The sequence below is a fragment of the Bacillus rossius genome, chromosome 3, assembly GCF_032445375.1.
Source record: "Bacillus rossius redtenbacheri isolate Brsri chromosome 3, Brsri_v3, whole genome shotgun sequence".
NCBI lineage: Eukaryota > Metazoa > Arthropoda > Insecta > Phasmatodea > Bacillidae > Bacillus > Bacillus rossius.
In genome coordinates this window covers 104449991-104466069 of record NC_086332.1, presented here as the reverse complement: position 1 = coordinate 104466069, position 16079 = coordinate 104449991, and the positions used below count along the sequence as shown (strand labels likewise).

At 36.4% G+C, this 16079-nt stretch overlaps 1 protein-coding gene across 3 annotated transcripts in view; it reads left to right on the top strand.

Annotated features, from left to right (window-relative positions):
* The window catches only part of LOC134531097 (polycomb protein Sfmbt), a 225055-nt gene extending 209479 nt beyond the window's left edge, over positions 1–15576 (top strand). For all 3 annotated transcript variants that reach the window (XM_063366638.1, XM_063366639.1, XM_063366637.1), the window contains exon 16: positions 855–15576. In XM_063366638.1, the coding sequence (XP_063222708.1) occupies positions 855–1025 (171 nt within the window). In that variant the 3' untranslated portion in view covers positions 1026–15576. The remainder of the gene's footprint in view (positions 1–854) is intronic.
* Positions 15577–16079: the final 503 nt, after the last annotated feature.

Sequence of the window (16079 nt, the reverse complement as noted above, 5' to 3'; positions counted from 1 at the left end):
AAATTCAATCACTGAAGCTTGCAAAATATTTTTAGTCCCACTCGAGGTGCTACAAATTATTCCTATCACCAATGCTTATGTCAAATGACGATAACATACCATACATCCTTTACGTAAGTGGTGAACTGGGCAGTGCGGCAGCAGGTCAAGCAACATCCTGGAGCACAGCGAGGGCGGTCTTCTCTTCGGGTGTTTGTCGGCAGTCGTCGACTGGCAGACTCTGCATCCCTTTCTGTTGCTGAGTTTCAGGACCATAGGTTTATATATCCAAAATCCAGGCTCGTAATAAACAGGAAGAAGATTCTTCAACCTTCTCTATTGGATTCGACATTTGGCCTTTGGCTCTCATGATTCAGTAACTATTATTTACTACTGTGACATTTTTTGTGCTGTGGAAGACTTCTTTCTAGCAGGAGTGTTTTTTTGAGTGCTGCATCACTGATGGCAAACCTTGCAGGGGTCACGCTTTAAACAAGCTCTTTATACTTCTTCCAGTACAGAAAAACCAAATAGTCAAGATGCAAACAATAGGGGTGGGGGACAGATCATAACAGTTTATTTCAGAATCAACAATGCTGCTGAAGCTGAAAGTAGAAAATTTATATTTGAGGTTACTTGAATGTTGCACCCATTATTTAATACTAGTATACTTTAAACTGCTGAGAGTCATTCAGTTAGCTTGAAAGCAAATGCAAGCTCCGTTTTGGTGTTGGAAGACATTAAGTGCTGTGATCTAGTATTTTAGATCATAAATTTGATAATTTAGTAATTTTTAATTTCACATAATTTTATTGTATTGGCATTGTTTAAAGAAATGTTTTCTTTTATATGCAATGTTCCATGTGTTGTTTCAGAAAATAGATGGAAATGCACTGCTTGCGCTAACCAAAGATGAAATCATTGACTTGGTGGGCATGAAGGTAGGTCCGTCTGTGAAGATTTACGATCTCATCCAGCAGCTGAAGATAAAGGTTAACCCTGCCAAGGAGCGGATGAAGGCCAGCTTTTCGAAGAAAATCTTATAGTAGTTGTTCCTCTTTCGAAAAGTGCGTTCTGTCTTCGTGTTACAGGCGTGTGTCTTTGTCAAGACGATCCACCAATGTTCCAAGCCCTTTGAGGTATTTTGTCGTGGCGCACTTAGCGTTGAGAGATCTGGCTCACCCACACTGGACTTCACATACTGTTCTTTATGACTCCTCTGGATCTTATGGCGAACAAGAAAGCAGTACTGTAGTGTCATAGAAAAAAGCTGTGAAATAGTGGAATTAATATTGTTACAAACATATGTTGGGAGAACTGGGTTCGTAAGGAATAGCTTAATTAAGTTTTCTTACAGTTTTATTAATTACTAAAATTTACATTACTAATAAATAATTGTATTTTAAAATGACTATAACCAATCACTTGAACTTAAAATGTTTATTCGCAAGTCACTCAATATATTGTCAAATTCCACAGTTTGCACTCCTCAGTTTGCCTAGGCTCGATAGTGATTCACCCCTTAACTCGCGCCTGTCCTCACACACACAGCCTTACGCCATTCAGTCGTACTCTCACGGTCCCGTCTCGAGGGGGTCGCACTTCCCTACATTCGCGGAACTCTCCAAACTCTCAGAACTTCTGTGGAAGCTGGCGACACTGTTTATATACACCATAGCATCCTTCTCAAAACGGATGAGAGCAGCTGTGACTAGTCGCATCATCCCGGGCCGACCTGATGCTCGAAACATTGAGAATAACCCCGAGTCTTGTTCTCCAAGCATGGCGGCATCGTCTGTAGGCCCGCAGAATTCCCAGACTGTTAAAAGTGTCAGTGACAATAAACCGAAGCGGGACGGTGAGCGGGGAGTGGATGGGTAGCGAGACCCTTGAAATCTGGCCGGGCATGCGTGGCTTGCGTGACGTCAGCGCCCGTGCGGGGCCGATGGTCAGACTCGCTGGAAGGCCCGCTCAGGTACCTGGCACACATCGCGGCCTTGCCTCCTAGTACACATGTAACACTGCCCCCTCCTTAAAGCAGTTCATCCCGAACAGGTAACATCTCCCTTCCGGCATATTCCCTCAATCTGTCCAAATGTAACACTTTCATCCTTCTTCTCTTTCCTGTCTGGATGCGGTAGACCACATCATTTAGTCGTTTCAAGACTTCATATGAGCCTTCCCACACTGCTTGAAGCTTAGGGCACCTGCCCTTCCTTCATTGCGGGTTGTTCAGCCATACCAAATCGCCCTCCTGAAATCAGGTTGAGTTAGCCTTCAGGTCGTACCTCGTCTTCATTCGGTTCGTCGCTAATCAAAGATTTTTGCGGGCTTCTTCATTTGTAAGTGCCATTCACTTCTCTAGACGATTCACGTAATCAGTGATGCTGGTCGGCTCTCTGCAAGAAAGACCAAACTTGACTTCACAGGGCAGCCTCAACTCCTGTCCAAACACAATACTCACAGGGGTCTGCCCAGTGCAGTCATGGATGGCAGACCTATCTGCTATCTGGAACAAATGGATGTGTTGATGCTCAGCGTCAACCTTTGAAAGGTGTTCCTTCAGAGTGATTTTGAACCTCTCCACCATGCCATCGGACTGAGGATGTAGGGTTTAAGTCCAGGTTTTATTTATTCCCAGGAACTGACACACCTCCAGAAATATTGTTGACTTGAAATTGCGGCCTTTGTCTGATTGAAGCTCCATTGGTACCCCAAATCTACAAATGAAGTTGTTGACTATTGCATCTTGGCTTCTTGGTTAGGAAGTGCATAAGCCTCTGGCCACATACTGAAGTAATCCATTGCTACCAGAATATACCAGTTACCATATTTAGTCTTGGGAAATGGTTTAACGATATTGATGGCTATCCTCTCAAGGGTGGGGGCCCCTACATTGTAGGCCCTCATTTTCCTATGACTCCGGTGTTGTGGCCCTTTTTAGCCAAGCATGCTTCACATTGTGTACACCAAGCCTCCACATTCTGGAGACATCTCAACCAATATTAGTGTTGAAGGATCTTGACTACAGTTTATTTTACCCGTAGATGACCACTATAGGTACCATCATAGATTTCCTTCAACACCTCTGCCACTAGACTGTTTGGAAGGAGTAGTTGCATGGTAACTACTTATTCATTTGGACTCTCCCATGCCATGCCCTCATTAGCAGCCCGTTTACCATCCTTAAAAAATCTCACTGTGCTCAGTAAGCTTTTACAGCCATTCAGTCACTTGACAGCCATGATGGGCATTCAGTACCGTTCTCTAGCTAGTTTATCATGGGTGCCAGGTCAGGATCTTGCTGCTGTGCTGCTTTCAAGCTGGCATTATCTCCTCACACCAGCTACTGCTCGTTTCCCTGTTGATCTTCCTGTTTCTCTTCCTGCTGCGATGTCTTCCTGCATGTCGGACAGTCCCACTGAATGTGTCCTGGCTCATTGCAGACAAAGCACCATGGGCGTGGTTACCTGGAGTGTCACTCAATGCCCTGAGAATATCTACTTCATTAGTGGTGTTTCTGGCATTTGCTCAATTGTTGGGCTCCAGTCCAGCTCTCCTTGTCCTGATGCTTGTGTTTCTTGAGGCACTGCAGGAAATGTACTTAGGCCTCACAGCTCTTCTTGTGCTGGGCCAAACGAAGAGTATGCTGAACCTCTGCAACTCTATATAAGCACTAGTGACTAGATGCTAGCGGCACTCCGTTAAAGCTTCCGGGTAGGTGAGGTGCATGAGTAGCTCAATGTCAGCTTTGAATTCTTGGAGTGTTTTCAAAGATCACTGTTGGCGTGTCCTCAGGGCTGTTCTGTACACCTCGCCCATGTGTCAGTCGCCATACCTCAGCTCAAGGGTCTCTACTAATACTCTATAGTCTTTCTGTTCTGGGACTGGTATGGTCTGCAGCAGCTATAATGGAGATCCTCTCAGGGCCAAGATGAGTGCCATATCCTTTTATTCCTCGCCCTTACCATTTACTTCTGCGGCTGCCTTGAACTGTCTTCTGTACACTGTCCACGAAGATTGACCATCGAAGTGGCTGTTGGATGTTCCCTCCGCCTTAACATCCTCAGAGAAACTTTTATGGTTCGTGGCAGTTGAGGCTTCTTTGACCATCCATCGACACTCCTTGGTTACAGCTTTTACGTACCGTTAAGTATCCTGCTCCATTACCCTCAAACTGAATTCTTGTGTTGTCGATTTTCATAATTTCTTCTTGAACAGCAACTATTACATTTTGCATCTCCTCTTGGCCCCTCTTCATTTCTTCTTGGTTCTTCATGTCTTCAATCTTAGTCTTCATAGCATTCTTTATCTCCTTTTGGCAGTTATTCATTTAATTCGTCATCTTGGCAGTTTTTCATTTCATTCTTCTTCTCTTCTTGGCTATTATCAATTTTATTCTTCATCTTTTCTTGCCTTTTATCAATTTTATTCTTCATCTCTTCTTGGTTACTCTCCATTTAATTATTTATCTTAGCCAAAAAAGCCATTTTTTTTTTTAAGTTCGTTGGCCGCCATCTCTTGTGTCTACATACACTACCAGCCAATTACTACTGTCTTATGACTACTCTGCACTACAATGTAATTTCCCGTACGAGCTTACCTAAACCTCTACTAAAAACTAACACTAACTGTACTACTATTACAACACTTAAAATCTAACTACAGTTCCTAAACTAACTCAATTTTCGAATAACTGAATTTAAAAAATGTTTTATTATTTATAAATGTTAGTTAAAAAAACTGTACCACTTCTGACACCAAGAATGTTACAAACTTATGTGGGAAGAACTGCTTTTGTAAGGGATAGTCCAATTAAGTTTTATTATGTTTTATTATGATTTTATTAATTACTAATATTTATGTTACCAATAAATAATTGTACTTACAAATGTCCGATCACCTATCACTTGCACTTAAAAATGTTTATTCGCAAGTCACTTAATGTCTGTCAAGTACTACAGTTCGCACTCCTCACTGGAGCTAGGCTCGACAGTGATTGGTCTCTTACCTCGCGCCTCTCCTTACACACAGCCTCGCCCCACTTAGTTGCACTCTCATGGTTCCGTTGCTCCTCGTCGTGCCGCTCTCGACGGGGTCTCTCGCCATTTTTACGGACATTGCACTTCCCTTCACTCGCGGAACTCTCCGAACTCTCAGGACTCCTGCCGAAGCCGGCGTTGCTGGTTCTACGGAATGGACGAGAGCGGGTGTGATGAGTCACATCATCCCAAACCGACCTGACGCCCGATACATCGAGAATGGCCCCAAGTCACGTCCTCCAAGCACAGGGCCATCCTCTGAAGATTTGTAGAACTCCCAGGCCGCTAAAAGTTGCAGTGACAATAGTCCGAAGCGGGACGGTGAGTGGGGTGTTGAGGGGATGGGTAGGGAGACCCTTGTAATCCGGCCGGGCACCTGTGGCATGCGTGACGTCAACACCCATGCATTATGCTGGCCAGACTCGCTGGAAGGCCCGCTCAGGTGCCTGGCAGGCATCGTGGCCTTGCCTTCTAGTACACATGTAACAATATTAATTGCACAGAGGTTTGATATGCATATGGATTGATGGGTGTTTACTAGGGATGAATCATGTTAAATTTCTAATCCCTTGATTGTGTTGATTCCTGCTGTAATTATAAATCATACATTATTTTCATGAGATTCAGTGTGTTCATTTCAAATGTTTGTTGCCTTGGCACATCAGGTATTATGTTTTCAGACATGATGTACTCACCGTGTTAATGAAAATCACACAATAATATACAGGGCTGCTGTTTTCCCCAGCTTTTTTTTTACTAACATATATTTAATGATATTCTGCAGAAATTTTTGCACAGGTAATGCTGTCACAGGTGAAGAAAAATTTGAAGGGTAATTTAGGTGGTTTGGCCAATAGAAATTCTTACTACAGACTATAATAGTTGATTGAGCCATGTATGATGATGTAAGTAATGTTCTTTGGATTGGCCATCTGATTGAATCCACAAAAATTGTAATCATATTTGTAATAAGAATGAAAACAAATATTTAAACCAGAATCAAAGAGTTATATAATCAACCCATCTGTAGTAGTTACATTAAAATATTTTAAATTATCAATTTCTGTATAATATATTCAAATATGCACATTAATCTAAATTTTTTTGCACCTGCTTATTTCATACATGCAGGTTGTTCAATAAGAAACTTAAGCTTAATATGTGTAATACATATATATGTATAAATATAGTTTGGAGAAACATGAGTCTACCGGTTAGACTAAATTATAGAAAATATTTGAATTGCCTTTTTGTATGTGAATGTGGGGCAGGACAGAAGAGCGGGAAATAGATTCTAAGTATTAGTTCATGTAGAAATGTAGTATCTAAATTTGGCTGAATTTATGCTAAAATTATGTAGCTAGTATAGTTTTTAGTACTCTTTTAATCTGAATCTTGTGTCTTGCGAGGAAAAAAATGTTTTTATTTATATGTAGGACTTTTTATTACTAATATTGGGCAAATAACTAGGCCATTAGTTTTTTTAGTTTGAATCGAATACGAATCTCAAATTCTTGAATACGAATATTGAAAATTAACTTGTTAGTATTATAATCCCACTAAATTTTTTTTTTTCACATATATACAAATACATGTAGAATAAAAAAGTTAATGTGTTGTTTATTGGCTTCTGGGAAATTACATAAATATACTAATTGATAGGTTGGTTATGTTAAGTCAGCTACAATTACTATAGGTAAAAATTTGTTAAAATATTTAAATTTTGAAGGAAGATATAAATAATTATTTTTCTTGGTAATCAAAATATGAACTGCAAAAAAAAACGGCAAAGAGAACATGTAAGGCAGTTGCAGTTTGTGTGAAGTACCTTCAAGAGGGTGAGTTTTAAAAGAATGTACAGTGAGCAGTTTTAATCTATAGTTAAATACGATTTAGGTCTAAAAAAATTTAAAACTTGTCTGTTTGAATTTTTCACTATGTGAAAATAAATAATTATATATACATATTAACATTCATGGATTACACTTTTTGGCTTGTTTTAACTGACGTGTATCCGGTTGTCTGTCGTTCACTGTTTATTACCCACCAGAAAAACGTTAAGCTTTAGGAGTCTTTGCTTGAGTATGCATTCCACTAGATCTATACAAGTTTTTTTCTCTTCTCCACCAGGAAACTAATCACGGAGCTGGCATGTGATATTTCTACCCTCTGATCTGAAAACTGTCAACTTAAACCCACTCCCCCCTCCTTTTTTTTGCAGTGTTTTTTTTAATATTTTTACATACACATATTTATCTTTATAAGTATGCTGTCAGTTGTAATATATTCTAACTCGTAAAATACTTTAGCTGATGTGTTAGTAATGGTTCTGAATTGTGTTAAATTTGGCTTTACTATATTAGTTTACTCAAAATTTATATGGCCAGATGTAACAAAAAAACTCCACGTAAATAACCCCAAAACATTATGAAAATACTGTGGAAATTTTGTCCCCACTCACTGAAAAAAATCTTCTGTGGTCCTGAAATTTTTCCAGACTTTCGAGATCCCGCACAGTTGTATTCGTAAACAACTGAATATTTGTTTTTTTTTCCTTCTAAGTGTTAGTATTCAAAATCATATCAAATAGGAATAATAAACTATTCATTTTGATATTTGAAAGTTTGAATATTTGCACAGGCCTGCAAATAACTGGTTGTGAGTATGAACTAATATTTTGAACAGACGTTAAACATCTATCCTAAACATAACTTCTAGCCTTCCTAGCAGTTATATGCGTAGGAATTGTAGATTTGGGAATGAGTAATGTGACGCTAAGAGCTGTGGTCCCTGGGTGATGCTGCAGGAATCCACGGGCACTGCTGCCACCAGTTGGTTTGGTTCCCTAAAGGTCCCCTTCAGCTTCCCTGAAGGAACACTGAATTTGAATATTGGTGTGCAAAGCTTTGGATAATTGAAGTCAAATGGAAGTCGGATTTTCTTTAACTCTGGTAAAATTTAAAAAAAATCTGATAAGATTCTGAAGATTTTTTAAAAGCAGGTAGAAATAATAAAGAAAACTAGCAAAATGCAGTAAAAAGTCCAATTTAACATGTTTTTTTTTTCTTTTGGGGGTCCTGTGATATTTCCTATTTACATTGCTGGATCTCTTTTTAAGCCTGCTGACCTTTCATGAGAGATCTGGGAACTCTTTGCCTCTTAAAATTTCCCCTCATAACCTACAATTCACGTACAGTACCATTCTAGATATCTTTTAAATATCATAATTGTATTGTGTTGCTAGTTGCACAAGATGCTGTTTTTCACAGTTACCAATTAAACTTAACAGTTTTAAGTGAGATTCATGTGGTCTGTATCTTAAATGGTTTAGAGGACAGTGCGTAGCCCCATAGAAGGAACGTTTAAATAGACATGAAGTACACAGCTGCCACTAGTAGAATCTGGTAACTGTCCATTATGATATGTACACATGTTATCTTAAAGTTTTGATTCACATAGTTTTATTTGGATTGTGATTGCTTTGGTTAAATATGTTACATATGCAGTTAGTGATCTAATATTTGTTACATATGCAGTTAGGGAACTAATCTATGTTACATATGCAGTGAATATACCATACATTCTGATTTCAATGTTTTGTACACATAATATTTCATACATAATATATTTTATGTAGTTCTGGCTATTAGTAAATTATCTTATTTTTATTTTCCTTTACTGATGACTGCTTCAATTCAGTAGTAGCTCGTGAATTATAGATCATCAGGCAACGGACCCGCAGTTCACTGCATGCAGGGGAATCTTAAAGGTACACACACTATGCTTGCTATGCCAAAGCAGACACACACTACAACTAAGCACAATCCACAATTCATACCAGCTGCGAAAATTATTCTAAGTCCAATTTTCACCATTGTAGGGTTGCTCCCCCTCCCCCTCATCCCTTATTTGGGTTGGGGGGGGGGGGGCACTCCCACAGAGTTTTAATGCAGCCCATCGACTCTTTTTTAATGAGGGAGGGCTTCACTTCTCCCCTCATATTCCTCTGGGATGAGTTGGAACTAGGAGCGAAAGTTTCATTCTTGAATAATGAGTACGATGCATCCAAAATATTCATTTGAATTGAAGTGCCTTTGATACATGTAAAATTGTTTTTCCAGAATAACAAACATATCTATACTGTTTTGTAATTCCCAACTTCAGAAAACTATCAGATATTGTAATGTATCAAACACTGTTAGCTGTTAGCCGATTTAGTTATCCTGAAATGTGTTGGGTTATATGTGTTCTTGCAGATAATCGGAATATCTGGGCTAACTTTGGAGCGTAAAAGCATAATTTTCTGTACCAAGCACTTACAGAGGTTATAGGAAGAGCTCACAAAATCAATTATACTATTATTTTAATAATGTGAAATAAATTTTTGGTGCAAACAATTTGTTGAAATTTATGTTTGTAAAAAATTTTAAAATTTTAATGCCAGATGTTTATACTGCATATTCTGATTATATTATATCTAGATAGATTAAGTAGATTTCATTGTTTAGGCATCATGTATCTTAGCATGGCATTAATGCCTTTATTTTTAAAGTTAATCTTGCCTGATCGTTACGCTAGGTACAGGAGCAGCTTAGACATAAATATACAATGTACCTGTGCAACATATGAGTTCAAGACCAGAAAAACACATGGAAATGGTTCTATGTATGCAACAAATGCATACAGGAGTTCTTACTACATTATTTTATATAGCTACAATACCACCGGAAAAAATGTGTCCCCGAATCCTGATTCCCGCAAGAGAGAGGCAACAATTTAGAATATGTACTCCTCTACGATGTGAAAACTACCGCAAGAACTATCACTGTCATGTGCATTTGCAAACATCCCCGAATTTTGCACAAATCCTTTGTGCACTTCACAATGTTGCGATAGTGCAACTTGATGTCATAGAAGAGATATTCCAGACATCCATTCTTAGAGGAATGCAAATAGTGTAGACGACGTACGTAACATAAACATAGTGTAGACTTACATAACGTAAACATATTGTTACGTGTTGAGATAGCAGGGTTCGGAAGGATAGCATGTTTAATTAAATTTATGTCTATTTATTCTTTACATTAATATTTACGCTTTATCGCTTGAACTATAAACAGTCTAATGTCTATCCCCACAACCTAGTTAAATTATAGTATATTGTAGACCCTTTACTGGAGCTGAGCTCAGCAGTGACTCACTGTATCGTTAGTCTTGCTCTTGCACCGTTCATTAACACACTTCTTTGCACTACTCACTTGAGCACTGCACCGCAACACTGCTACACATCTTCCACTCGGTCACGAAGCCTTCACCAAACCATTGCTTGTCACCCTGTTTTGATCACTGGTAACGCTAACCAAACCAATCTGGACTGGTTACCCTCGCTGGTATCATTACTGCACAGATATACTCGTCGCTCTCGCTAGTATTGCTACCGAAGGAGTTCTCTAATTATCAGCTGACTAGCTTATATACCTGTGGGGTTTGGCTAGAAGATGTCTTGTACCTTTGTGATTGCTGCAAACAGGCAATTTTTATCTCACATATTGGGAGCATCCAGAGAAAGTGCCAAGGTAGCATTCTTTGGCCCTCAGGACCATGTAGAAGTCTCTCAAGAGAGATGGCAGTGCCACTTCGCGACAGTGGTGGCCGAAGTGCGCCGTGTCGCAGTTATTGCTGAGATACAGTTCCTCACAGGCGCTTGGGTCATATGTGGAGTGTGGCTTAAGATGACACCTAGGGGCTTGGTAGGACACCTGCACATAGTATCTCATGCACCATGCATGTGTTGCATTTCTCAGAATAGCCTTGTTAGCATTTTTTTTATATATACAGTAGAACTGTGTTGTAATGTTTTTCAAGGGGGCATAAGGAATAAACATGAGCAGGAAATATCAGTTTTGCCCTTGTCATTGTGTGAACTTTTTACCAATGGACTCATCAAGCTATGAAAACAAATTTAATGTGAAAACCACTGTTGGGTAAGCCAACAATTTTTCAACTTTGTCATGCTTATAGCTTCTGTTTTATTCATCTTTAAAGGCACACCATCACATTTCTGTAAAATTCACTCACAATTTGTGACGAAGACATTTACAGTTGTAATGGCTATTTACAATTCTTTTGCCACTTGAAAATGTGTAATTTTGGGATTCCTAGCTACGAATAAAATTAATTTAACTCTTTCTTAGCTATAGCAAACACTTTTGGTTTTGTCATCACTGAATAGTTGGCAACTAAAATATTGTAGGACTATGTATCTTCTTCGGAAAAACACTAGAATGGTAAGAAACGGAATGATTTGTTATTTTTTTACCCACGTCAAGGGTGCCAACAGACATGTTATGTACTTTCGATATATCAAATACACAGCTTTAGCTAGCACTAACATTTAGCAATAGTGTTTGGCACATTTATATTTTGTTTTTTGCATACAATCCTATTTGAATCTCTGTTAAGAAGTTTTCCAAGGTTATTAGAAATTTGAATTTATAAATAGGAAAAAATATTAAAATTTGTATGTAATACTAATAAGACAAGTGCTAAATTTTTTATGCTTATTATGCAGGGAATTTTCTTAAGAGGGTTGTTACTGTAGTTGTAAAGTGTGGTGTCTTTTTAAGAACTATCCATTTGTTGCCCTTAATTGTTTTATCAAAGATATACATAATAGGAAAATAAACTTGTGGGTGGCTTGGTGGTAAGTCTTCTGTTGCTTATGTCTGTGGTTCATTTTGAAGCCTCAGTGGGTTGGTAATTTTTGGAATAAAGATCGTGGTAATGGTGCTTAGTTGTTGTCCCGATGAGGGTGTGGGTGTGGGAGTCATTAAAATTTTTGTTTTAGTCATAATTCGATCATGCCAGTTGCATCCATTTATGTGTACTATTTCTTTCTTCAAACTAGTATCTTGTTTATTTTGACCCTTGCTCTTCTGGAGATATGCCTTTTTTACTAATATAACCAGTATGTTGACTTGTTCTCCTGCTGCAGCTTGGATATTAGCATTCAACTACAATGTGTGTAGTTTTTTATTTGAAAGTCTTTGATTACTGAATTTCTTATTGAACAACCATCCAAGGTTTTTTTTAAGTTTTTGAAATATATCATAGTTTTAACAGTAGATTTTAATTTTCTTTAGTGCTAATGGTTTTATATTATCTATGGACTGAGTGCTAGAATTAATTAAGTCAAAGAATACATTGTGCAATTAGAATTTTTATTAATGTGTACACACAATGTGTGAGATTTGTAATTTCTTTGTTTTTACAAAATTATTGTTAATATGAGTTACCATAATGTGTCCTGGTTAGTTTGTCATCTGTTATTAACAGGTTATTTTTGGGTTTTGTATGTATAAGTATTTTATTTATATATATTATGCAGATTTAGGTATGGTTCTAAAACAGCAGTATACTCTGGATTTTATTTAATTTATCATTTTGGAGATCTTTTAAAAAAAATTATTTCAATTAAAAGTTACTGATGTATTTTTTTTTTATTCACTTGTTGACATGAATCTAGTTATATGTTATCTAATGTGGGCATGCTATCTTTTGAGATTCAGTTATGTTAAGTTTTTGTTGTTCTAGCCTGGTGCTACTTAAAAACCAGAGAAAAAAAAAAGCTAATAGTCACAACCATCCATATTTCTTTTCATAATCATAAATAATACAAAACTCACTTTTTACTGATCTTAATTTTAATATTATGCGAGTTCAAAATTATTGTGGACAGTTTAAAGCTTATTTTTCACTGGAACAGTAAATTTAATCTCGGGCATTTAGAGTCGTCTCTGGGCTACAAAAATATCTTCTTGAATGTAGACCAAGTAGTCTTCATCTAAAATTTTTGCAGTTTTTGTCCAAATTCAAGTGGCAATTTCCTTCAGCCACTTACTTTCATGTGAATATTCTTCCAGCCCATTAAAAAAACAGACATTTTAATTTTATACAAAAAGTATACTTTCATCAGTTTATAGTTAAATGTTTGTTTGGCTCATCTTTGCCTGCTAGTTTACATTTTTAAATGGTAAATATAGGGTTCAACACTGTGTAGTTTTACAGAAAGATTTAATGTGATGAGACAGAACAATCATCAAGCAGCCACTAGCAACCCTAATCTAAATTTTTATATTTATTGATACTTTCATTTGTCATGGATTCTTAGAACTTTCCTTTAAAAACTATGATTCAGTTAAATAACATATTAGATATATATTTGGAGATGTTTTGTTTTTCTAAGGTTTGATATCATGTGTTTGAGATACAATATAACTATGCAATATAAAAGGAACACTACCTTGATGGTCAAATCTCTGATGTGGTATCAAAAATTCAACTTTGCAAGAATGGCAATGAAACTCCTTTTGGACTTAGACAGTCAATACAGAACTATTTAGAACATAACACAAAACAAGAATTAGATAATAAGATCTGTGTCACTAACAATTTTGCAATTTCTGATCATAAAAAAAAAAAATTGCACAGATAAAGTTATCAGAATGTTTGCATGTTTGTAAGTTAGCAAGTTTTTGAGTTAAGTAAGTTTACGAGTTGAGCAAGTATGCTATTGTGCAAATGCTCAAATATGCAAGTGTTCTATAATGTAAACATACTATCGATCACCCCACTCTTGAGTCCCTTCCCCTCTCTGCCATCGAGTGCTCACTACTGATGGTTTCCCTCTGAGCATTACACTTTTGTTACGCTCTGATTATGTCGTAACATTGACTCTCACTACCGATTGTTAAGAATTTTCACTTAAAAAAATCATCTGGATATTGACAATGTAAATATGATTCTCTGTTTTGCTTATGTTCTTATTTACCGTGGTAAAATGGAAGTGTTTATTTAATCTAATGTAAGGAAGGTTATCCAACTGGTTTTGGGTTTAAAATACATTCACAGAATTTTTTAAGATAACCTAGTAAATAACAATGAGAATCAATAACTTGAAAAGTTAAATTGCAGTAATTAAAGAAAAGTTTTAATTTCAAAATGTATAATGTTAATTTGAGAAAAAGTGTTAATGATAATGTTATATGGTGGTTGTCATGACTTATTTTAATTGAAAATTGAATTATTTTTCTTATATTTTTAGAACAGTTCTGAGACTTATTCATAAGATGTATATTCATTTTAGGTTATTTTATGGTAACTCATTTTCCCAATATCAACGTTATTCGCCACAGTTCTATGTGACATATGGAGAAATCTGTTGCTTGGTTTGTAACATTTTAGGAAGAAAGGTATGTGGAACGTGTTCGAGAAGAATTTCGTCATGTTTGTCTTGCTTTGTGAGAGTAAACAGGGAAGAGAAATGGTGCCTCGCGGGCGAACGGTGCCACTTGTACTAACCATCCAACAAATATATAACCCATATTTTTATAGTTCCAGAGTGCGAATAGTATTGTGTGTGTACATGAACAAGATTGTGTCTCTACAGAGTATGCTATGTTTTGAATACTTTGTGAGTAATTTGATGTTGAGTAGATGTTTTAGTGAATCACATAATGTAGATGTAACTTTTCTTAGCTCTATATAAAAAATTCTTGGTTTTTGCAGTTGAATGGTAGTGTATATTTGTGGGATTTTGTAGATTTTTTTTTTGATAAGGACAGGTATTTTTACCTTTTTAAAATAAGTGAACTCTACTTATGCATCATTTAGACATTTGGATTTGTATTTTGCTTTTGACCATTGAAATTATGTGAATACTTTTATGTTATTCAAAACACATATTGTTATGATATTTATTGATATAGTTTTGTAGGTATTTTAGGTTTATGCACATTCTTGTGTATTTTGGGTTTTAGCATTGCTCAGTAATATGTTAATATTTATTTTTATAAGTGAAAAATATTGTTGTAAATTGGCCATCATGTCTACATTATCATATGTACATGTTCTGAATTATATTGTAACAATAATTTTGCTGAATAATTTTAGCATATTTTCAAGTTCTAAAGTTTTTGTAAATTCTTTATTTTATTTTAATTGATGTACCTGCATTTAATTTTTATGCCATAATAGTGCTGTGTGTATTGATGGCTTTTAAACATTAGGTTTGTAGTTAATGAAAATGAATACTTTTACATACTCTAATAGATGAGAGGAATATACATTTTGTATGAGTTATAAAATTACTCAGGGCTTCTGCTTTCAAAATTGAAAAGCTTTACATGTTTACTGTTTTTTTTGTAAAATTAGCTCTATGATTGGCTCATCAAGTTCTGTGGGAATTATGTACTTTTTTATCTAGTGGAATAACGTGTGATGAATGCCAGCTTAATGTCTCACATAAAAATCTGTCAAAAAAGGGAATTCACGAAATACATTTAAATAACTGCAAATGATTTTTTGATTCTTTATGTTCAGTTGGATTTTCAGGTCATTAAACTATTAAACATTTCTATTTCATATTGTAAAGTTGATCTTAACTTTAAGTTTCTTGTTTGTCATAATAGTGTGATCATAATTTACAGTTTCATATGTGCTATGGGTGTGTGTGTGTGTGTGTCACTGAAGAACTGATATTAAATTATGCCGTTGAGACGCATCGTACTCTATTCATATTCCTCTAGTGTTCTGTGTTGAGCTTTAGCTTTGAATATCAACAAGTTCTTGTTAAGCAATTTTTTATTTTCCAGAGACTGGTGGATCTTATTTAAATATGAAATGTTTTTTGGCTACAGTAGAGGAGCATGTCAGTAGTTATTATTAGTAGTTCATTATCTTCTCCATGTATACAGTTTTTAATATTTTTAGAAATACTTTTCAATATTGCTGTATTCTGTAAATATAATCAATGCAAAATAGATAAGTGTGAGGCACATCACAAAGTCAGCTTTTAAACAGCTGTAAGAATTAAAAAATTCATCAAAATGCAGAAAAAGTAACTTCTCTTTATTTTTACAGTACAGTAGAGCACCCCTCAACCAGTATCATTGGGGGTAGGTCTATTCCGGTTATGGGAAAATCGGCCGGGTAAGGGGAGTTGCGGTAGGGAGGCAAAGAAAAAAGCCATTACATGCTGCACATATTAACTTATATGTA